At 38.7% G+C, this 9358-nt stretch overlaps 1 protein-coding gene across 1 annotated transcript in view; it reads right to left on the reverse strand.

Annotated features, from left to right (window-relative positions):
* Nucleotides 1-3530: 3530 nt before the first annotated feature.
* Stt3a (STT3 oligosaccharyltransferase complex catalytic subunit A) overlaps nucleotides 3531-9358 on the reverse strand; it is a 28719-nt gene continuing 22891 nt past the window's right edge. The window contains exons 16-18 of the mRNA XM_028755792.1: nucleotides 7330-7518; nucleotides 6499-6614; nucleotides 3531-5088 (exon numbers count right to left, since the gene is read on the reverse strand). Coding sequence (XP_028611625.1) covers nucleotides 5050-5088; nucleotides 6499-6614; nucleotides 7330-7518 — 344 coding nt within the window. The 3' untranslated portion in view covers nucleotides 3531-5049. The remainder of the gene's footprint in view (nucleotides 5089-6498; nucleotides 6615-7329; nucleotides 7519-9358) is intronic.

Below are 9358 nucleotides of genomic sequence, written 5' to 3' on the forward strand. Positions count from 1 at the left end.
AAATGAAATACTGTCTCAAAAAACTTAATATGTTCGAGGCCAGCCTGGTCTACAGAGTGAGTTCCAGGACAGCCAGGGCTACACAGAGAAACCCTGCCTCGGAAAAAAAACAAAAATAAACAAAAAATAACAAAAACAAAAACTTAATATGGGGGCTGGAGAGATGGCTCAGAGTTTAGGAACACTGACTGTTCTTCCAGAGGTCCTGAGTTCAGTTCCCAGCAACCACATGGTGGCTCACAACCATCTGTAATGAGATCAGATGTCCTCTTCTGGTATGTTTGAAGACAGCTAAAATGTACTTAAATATATGAAATAAATCTTTAAAAATATATGAAATATGTCTAAACAGATTAAAAGAAATCTTTTAAATGTGTTCTGAACAGATTTCTTTTAATCTGTTCAGACACAAGAGTAACTAAACAAATTGAAGAGGGGTGGAGGATAGGAGGACTCATGATAAAACTCCCTAAAAAGAGTAACAAAGGAATAGTAGTAAGACAGGAGTCATAACACTTGCCTGTAATCACAGCACTTTGGAGAGAGATGGAGAAAGATCAGGAATTCAAAACTACCCTAAGTTTGAATCCAACCTAGGCTACACAAGACTGTCTTTAAAGGAAGGAGGGGGCACACAAAAGCCTCTATTCCTTTCTGAGTATGAGAAATTTTGGGAAAACTGAAAGCCTACTGAAGATAAAAGGTAACAAATGCAAAATGATTAATCCCAGAGACACAGATGACGGTATAGCAAAGTGACTTGCCTTGCATCGAGGGAAGCCCACAAGATTCAAACTGAAATGAGGACACCAGGCAACCAGGAAGATGGAGGTCAAAATGAGGCAGTCACAAGACTGCCTGCGGAGCAGACATCTCTAAGCACTTCCTGTTGTATAGTCAAGGAAGAGCTCTTCCTCAAAGGTACTAATAAGGTCGGAGATAGTAGATGATAGCTAAACTATAAAGTAGACACAGTAAAAGGTGTGGCTATCCTGAAAATAGCAATTAAACTTAAGTACATGTACTGAGAGTGGAGCCTGTATGTTTTCCTTCTCTACTTTAATCTAGAAAGGTGACAGCCTGGCCAATATCCTCGAATAAGGACTGAAACCTGAATCTTATGTGCAAAGGAAAAAAGGAAATTTAACACATCTTATTATGGAAGAAAAAGGAAATCTAACACCAATATCAACAACTCAGTGTGCCAGCCCATCCTGATCATAGTACATTGAAAAGTATAAGCACACATTCTCCATAACCCTTTCGACCAACCAGTCTTAAAAAAGCAGGCAGGCAAGAATTTGGAAAAGTCTTTAATTGAAAAGGCAGCAAAACAATGGAACAGTCAAAAGAGTTCTTGAGACTTTAGAAATATGGAAGCAGAAAAGAAAAAACAGCGTTTGAAAATATGGTTGAAATTAAGAGATGTTGCTCACTGATAAGAGTGCTTAGCTAGCATGGACAGGGCCCTGGGCTTAAACCATGCACAACACACAAAAGGGAAAAGGAGGGAAGAGGAAGTGGGGAGAAAGGCAGACAGACAGGGAGGGAGGGAGGGAAAACAGAGCAAGACCACAAATACAGCTAAAGAAATCTCCCAAAAGGTGGAAGAAAGAAGAGTGACTAAGAAACTTACAGAAAACTGACTCAGAAAGCCCCACACTCAAATAACTTTATCATGGACGAGGAGTTAATTCAACAGTTAAAACCAATGGCTGTTCTTCCAAAAAGTTGTTCAATTCCCAGCACCCACATGGCAACCCAGAACGGTCTATAACTCCAGTTCCAGGAATCTGATGCCTTCCTCTGAATTCTGTGGATACCAGGAATGAACATGATACACACACATATATGTAGGCAAAACACCCAAACACAGAAAATTAAGTATTTAAAGTGTCATACCATGTTGCCTACAATTTGAAAGTTTTAATTAGCCTTATTAGAAAGAGAGTTGGAGGAATCTACATATAACTTTTTTTCTAAAATTTATTTATTTTATGTATATGAATACACTGTCGCTCTCTTAGACACGCCATAAAAGTATTGGATCTCATTACAGATGGTTGTGAGCCACCATGTGGTTGCTGGAATTGAACTCAGGACTTCTGCAAAAAGCAGTCAGCGCTCTTAAACACTGAGCCATCTCCAGCACAACTCTGTTTTTTTAAAACACAGGAAAAATTTGAGTATGCACACAAGAAAATCCAGAGTACTCTGCACAGTCAATACCCATAATAAAGATGCAACAAAAAGATCTGGGGCAAAGAATAGACAAATACTCATCAAAACAACTGTCATTTCTCAACATGAGGAAAATGGGCCAGTGCCTTTATACATATAAATAGTGCCAGTCTAGAATGCTATACCCAGCTATACACTGAGTATGATATAGAAGAGCTCCAGAAATGTACTCCCCCTACATGTGAAAAGGTACTAAGAAATGACAAATCAATGAAAATGGCCAAGATCAACAAATACAACAGTGAAATAATATGATTGAACAAACCTGAAGAGTTACTTCAAGCTGAAAAATGAAAGACATTCTTAAAAGTAAACCCAATGTAATTAGGTATGGTGGCATACACGTTAATACCAGCATTTGGCAAATAGAGGCAAGAGAATCAGGAGTTCAAAGCCAGCCCTAGCTACAAAAGATACTGTCTCAAAAACACCCAAAGTTGTTTAATGAATGTGTTTGATCACAATAAGAGAAAATAGGCACAAATGAAGGAGAACTAGCTAGAGTAGTAAGGGAGCAAGAGACATAACAAGTACCAAAAAAATTAAACTATTTCCTTTAAAAAATTATATAGGAAAAATAGTAACTAACTAGCTGTAGTAGCCCACAACTGGGAGGTAGAAGCAGGAAGATCAAGAGTTCAAAGCTAGCCTCATCTATATTGAGTTCAAAGCTGGCCTGAGCTACATGGAACAGTCTTTTTTTTTTTTTTTAACAAAAAAAAAAGTAACACATTTTAACTGAAAATAGCCAGAAGGTAAAATTAAAAAAAAAAAATTAAAAAAGTAATTAGAACTGTAACAGATGATAGTAAAAATGGTGTCACATAACATAAGACAGTGGTTCTCAGCCTTCCTAATGCTGCCACTCTTTAATACAGTTAGTCATCTTGTGGTGATGTCCCAACCATAAAATTATTTTCATTTTTAACTTCATAACTAAATTACAATGTAAATTTTTTGGAGATAAAGGTTTGCCAAAGAGAACAGGACCCACACACTGTTGAGAGCCACTGATATAAATCAATGTTACCTCAAACTAAAACACCAAAACAACAAAGCAAGTTACTAATGACCAGGCAGGAGGCAGAATTCGAGGTTCACCAGAGCTGGAAGTAGAGTCTCTGGAGAGTGCTGGGTGGGTGTGTGGGTGGGCATGTGTGTGAAATTGTATTGTTGCTTTTGAGATGGATTCTTTTTTTTTACACTAAGTGAACTATAACTGAAAATGAAATCAACTTAAAAAAGAAATCTGTGTAAACTAGAAAATATCAAGATCCCAGGAGTCAAAATGATATGAAAAGGGGGTATCACATTTATGCTACAGAGAAAGCTTACTAATAACCTGTAATATTAATCATACTGATAAGTCTCAGGTTAACCTTTCCCACTAGGTAGTAGTTCTGTATATAAATCAAATAGTGTATTTACATATAGGATATCAAATCATCTGTTAAATCTAAATTTCAACCACAGTTAAAATACACAGTATATAAACTGGTTTGAAGGAGAAGCCCTTAGGTACACAAGTACACCTAAGCATGTAAGCACTGAGTACCAATGTGGCTAAGAGTCATATATACCTCCTGTCTTCTTAAATAGAAACACTATAATTATCTTAAGATGGTTTATATACATCAGTGATTATGTCCTATGTTGTAAAATACATGAAATATCCTATTGTACAGAACAGAAAGCTATTTATCTTGACACAAAATATCTATGGGATCTCTGTGCTTTGAAGTTAAAACATTTTTAAAGTCTCTTCTTGCAGTCAGACTGGCAACGATATCAAAGTACCCGCTCGTAGCAGTACTTCCCACTTCCTAAGTATATATTTAGCAAGGGATTCAAAACCAAGTAATCAAGCCTCAAGTGGTATATGAACACAGCGGACTAACACTAAGAAAAACAGAAGTTCACGGTGGATAACCCTAAGAGATTTAGTGCAGTCTAAAGGAAATGAGCAAAGAGCCATTTACTGTGTTTTAGTTTAGTGAAGTATTGAATACCTAAATTTCATACATAATTACATCTGATTCCAGAAACCTCTACTGATCATCAACCTTCCTCTAAGATTGATATGTTTCACTGAGTCTTAAGAACTACTGGACTAGTCACTTTTGGTTCACATTTCTGCTTTGAAAAATAACTGTCATTAGTTTGAAAGGATACTGGAGAGATCAGGAATACCCAGCAATTTTCTGTCCTTATAAAGCCAAAGAGCTTCTAAAGAAATAGACATCGAAAACATAGACATAACAGCAAGAAAGCTGTCTTTCTTGCCCAGAAACAGTACTCCTCTGGTCCCAGAAACATTTATTCATTTGATAAAAATGTATTAAGCACCCATTATATGGAAAGACTTGTACCTGGGTGCTAAGAAACGAAAAAGTGTGACACAGTTGTTTGCATTTGTAGAACCAGAGCTAGTCCTTGAGTTTGCTGATAGGAGAAAGAATGCTTCTGTTTAGTTCATTTAGGGACCTAGAGCATGGATACGGTCTTCCATCCGTTCACTTCTGTGCTCCTTGTATCAGCCAATTTAAGTCAAAACAAATAAGGCACATTTAAAAAAAAAATCCCCCCCCTTTTAATTGACCAAAGTAAAGCCATAACATTTCATTTGGTAACCTGCTCAGAATTATAAAAATCATTTCACTTGGCCCAGCCCATACTGTCCAGGGCAAAACTTCCAGACAATTCTAATCCCATCCGGCTGTTCTTATAAACTGCATATAAAAAAAAAAATTCTTCAGCGTCCTCAACTGAAGCACTCAGTGCGAAGCGTGTCAGGGCACACTGTGACACTTATGTCCTTGACAAACCTCGATTATCCAGGTCCTTTACCTGCAACATAAAGACATCACTTTAGCATTTACCAGGAGGTCAACTTTGGAAAGATCTACAAGCATACGCAGAAAGGACTGCACTATTCCCTGTGTAGGTGTGAGTGCACAGGCATGAGATAAAGCCTACCTCCTGTCAATCCAGCCTTCTAGGAACCTCCCAGAACCAGGATGAACTAACTCTGTCACTGACCAAAAGTCCTCAATCATTCTTTTTTCTTTTTTTCTCACTGTTATTTGACACAGTTTTGCTATGTATGTAGCCTAGGCTTGCCTCAATCCCCCTGCCTCCGCTTCTCCAGACATGTACACCGTATCTGGTTCAATCTTTTCTCATATAAGAGGTGTGACACACTCCTACATGACATCATGTGATTATGCATCATAAATTCAGCAAAAAGACAACGTAGTTTGGGGCTGGAGAGATGGCTCAGTGGTTAAGAGCACTGACTGCTCTTCCAGAGGTCCTGAGTTCAATTCCCAGTAACCACATGGTGGCTCATAACCATCTGTAATGGGATCTTCTTCTGACATTTATGAAGACAGGTACAGTGTACTCATATACATAAAATAAATAAATCTTTTTTTAAAAAAATGCTGTTAAAAAAAAATGCGGTTCAAAACCACAAACACATGCATTTCCAGTAATCCCCAAGCTATTCCAATCCCTACCTGGAACAGCATTGCTGCAACAATCACGGTGACCACATCTGTAATGCTACCATACCAAAGGCTAAAGAAATGGGGTCTGACTTCAAAGCCAACTTTCCTACCAGCAAACTCAAGGACTAGCTCTGGTTCTACAAATGCAAATGGCAGCCTGAGACCTTACCCCCAAAACTATGAAAAAGGACTAGCTAGTCTGGCAAGATGGTTCAGTGAGTAAGGGCACTTGATTTTGATCTCCAGGACCCATCACAATGAAAGAATTGATCCACACAAGCTGTACTCTGACTTCATACATGGCATACATTTGTATGCCTCTCCCCTAACCCCCATATAAAAATGTAGTTAAAAAAAAAAGTGTTTTTCTTTTTAAAAAGAAAAATATTTCAATAACAACCACCAACTGGGATGTCTTCTCTAAAGAATAATCAAAAAATATAATTAGTAATATTTTGGTCTAGACAGCTGGCTTAGCAGATAAAAGTGCCTGATGACCTGAATTCAATCTCTAGAGCCTATACAAAGCTAAAGAGAATCAACTCCACAAAGTTGAAAACACACACAAACACACAAACACACACAAAATAAATAAATAAATAAATAAATAAATAAATAACACTTCAAGTGACTTACAAGCTACTTTGAAACCAGGTGCTATTCATTAAAAATGTCCCTATTTGGAAAATTGATGACTAGAAGAAAGCTGTAGGCATGAGAGCACCTTCTGAGACGCGGCATCCCTCACCTTGTATATCCTGACCAGCCAATGCTCTGTGGTATATGCTTCCTCCAGGACATCAAGCTCAAAGTCTTTATTACCAATCTCAGCATTTCGAACACGGTCAAAGCCTGGTGGACGCTCTAGAAGCAACAAGAGAGAAACCCTCAATTACGCATGCTGATTTCCTGAAGAGATGGGAAGCTGTGATCACTAGGGAAACACTGACTGTTGGGTCCCAGCCTGCACTCTGACTAGAGTCTGCAAGAATCAGACAGAAACGGCAAATCAAGTGCTACCTACGCAAGTCCTGTCCAGTGTGATTCGTGGCAGGGTCACCTAGCTTATGTCTTCCAAGTCTACAAGATGACGTTCAAGGCTCTCTGCTCCTCAGGACTGTAATCCAGAGATCTAACACTAGTAACCCTTCCATGTATCGTGAGGCTAAGACTTGTACATACTGCAAAAGTTTTCCCTGATGCAGAAACAAAACTGAAAGACAGGATTTAACCTCAGCAAATCCTTCTCAATGTATTCTAAAGAGTAAAACAGCACTGCTTTTCCTTTATTCTTTCTCACACTATGATATTCCTTGTTGATAAACACACAATTAAGATGTTTTAAAGGACAGAACTTAAATTCAGACTGAGTTTGAATTCTAAGTATCACATGATATTAGCTAGTTCGGTAACCTGAGGGCTCAACGTCCTCATATATAAAATGACATTAAGGTTAGTTTAAATTCTCTTCTGGGTTGCTGTGAGGACTGAATGAGTTAAAAAGATGAAGCACGGAGCCTGGCAAGTGCAGTCTGTGTCAGCTATCACTACTGCTGTTAGCATTAGGAATCACACTCACTGGCTTCTGTGTAGACCTGCCCAAACCGGTAGTAACACATTTTGTACATAAGGCAATTGAGCAGCACTGGAGAGCCCTCCCGATCAACACGGAATTCCCCAGTTGGAGTATAGTAGTCATTCTCCTTGATGTGTCTTCCTGTCTCTGTGCTTCCTCCGATCCGGACCATCCAGAGAAACTTGTTGATATCTAGAGGAAGAAAATGAATGGACTGCTGCATGAGAAAGGCTGCTGATCTCAATAACTCACTGAAAATACCATCATTTCTAAAGAACTTTCCATCATACTTTCCTAATAAGGAATGCTATCATTTAACTGTAAAAACAGGAAATAGTGTATAAGCAAAACACTTCCTAAAAATATAAATCATTTATTAGACATTGTTAATCACTGAAATTGTATGCTACTGGTCCAGTTCTAAGTCACACTTCAAGTATTCCTAGAAATTACATAGGGCTAAGATATTGCAAGAAGTAGCCAGTAGCCACATATACTTAAATAAGCAGTTGAAGTGTGATTCATACCAATTTAGAAGTGCTATAAGAATATAATACAAGGTGGAAACTAGGCACAGCAGTGTGTCTATAATCCCAGCACTGGGAGGCTAAGAGAAGAGCTTTCTACATTCAAGGCAAGCCTGGGCTACATAGCATCAAGCTTTTATATAAATGATTCTGTACTACAATCTAATATTTTATTTTAAACCTTCATAAGTATTCAATAAAAAGAAAAACTGGCCAGGCTGTGGTGGCGAACGCCTTTAATCCCAGCACTTGGGAGGCAGAGGCAGGCAGATTTCTGAGTTCGAGGCCGGCCTGGTCTACAGGGTGAGTTCCAGGACAGCCAGGGCTACACAGAGAAACCCTGTCTCCAAAAACCAAAAAAAAAAAAAAAGAGAGAAAGAAAGAAAGAAAGAAAGAAAGAAAGAAAGAAGGAAAGAAAGAAAGAAAAGAAAAGAAAAGAAAAGAAAAGAAAAGAAAAGAAAAGAAAAGAAAAGAAAAGAAAAGAAAAGAAAAGAAAAACTGGAGGCCAAGTATAGTAGTGCACACCTTTAACCCCAGCACTTGGGAGACGTAGGCAGATGAGTCTCTGTTAAGTTTAAAGCTAGTCTAGCACAGTAAGATGGGTCCAAGAAGAAACGAAACTTTTCATTTCAAAAACGAACAAACAAGTGTGTGCAGGACGATGTTGATGTCCTGCTCTATCACTCTCTGCCTTAGTCCCTTGAGTCAGGGTCTCACTGAACTTGGAGGTATGCCAGCAAGCCTGGGATCCTCCCATCCCCACCCCAGTGAACATGGTGAGTACATACGTGACCAAGCAAGGCGTTTTACTTGGTTTATGAGGATTTGAACTCAGATCCTCATACTTGCAGCAAGTATTCTGACCCACTAAGCCATCTCCTCAACCACTTACATGATTTCTAAAGAACAGTAATGGAGCTGGTGAGACAACCAGGGAGGGGGCTTGGACGGGGCAGGTAAGGAGCTCGCTATGAAAGCCTCGAGACTTGAGTTCAAGCCCTACAACCTATGTAAAGGTGGGAAGAGAAAATGGGTGCTACATATACCCAAAAGATGCTCCAACATATAACAAGGACAATCCAAAAGATGCTCCAACATATAACAAGGACAATGTTCCACTATGTTCATAGCAGCCTTATTTACATTTCCAGAAGCTGGAAACATCCCAAATGTCCCTCGAATAGATACAGAAAACATGATACAGTTACACAATGGAGTACGACTCAGCTATTAAAAACAATGACTTCACAAAGTTCACAAGGAAATGGATGGAACTAGAAAATATCAATCTGAGTGAGGTAAACCAGACACAAAAGAACACACATGCTATATACTCACTGATAAGTGAATATTAGCCAAAAATACAACATACTCACTAGCTGTAGAAAAATATTTGAGATAGAAAAACACAGAAAAGAGGAGAACTGTGAGGTGAAGGATAAAACACTTCATCAACTATAAGAAGCTGACAGGGGGCCAGCAGGAAGGCTCACAGGTAAGAAGCT

The sequence above is a fragment of the Grammomys surdaster genome, unplaced genomic scaffold (assembly GCF_004785775.1).
Source record: "Grammomys surdaster isolate TR1022 unplaced genomic scaffold, NIH_TR_1.0 126086, whole genome shotgun sequence".
In the NCBI taxonomy this organism is placed as follows: domain Eukaryota; kingdom Metazoa; phylum Chordata; class Mammalia; order Rodentia; family Muridae; genus Grammomys; species Grammomys surdaster.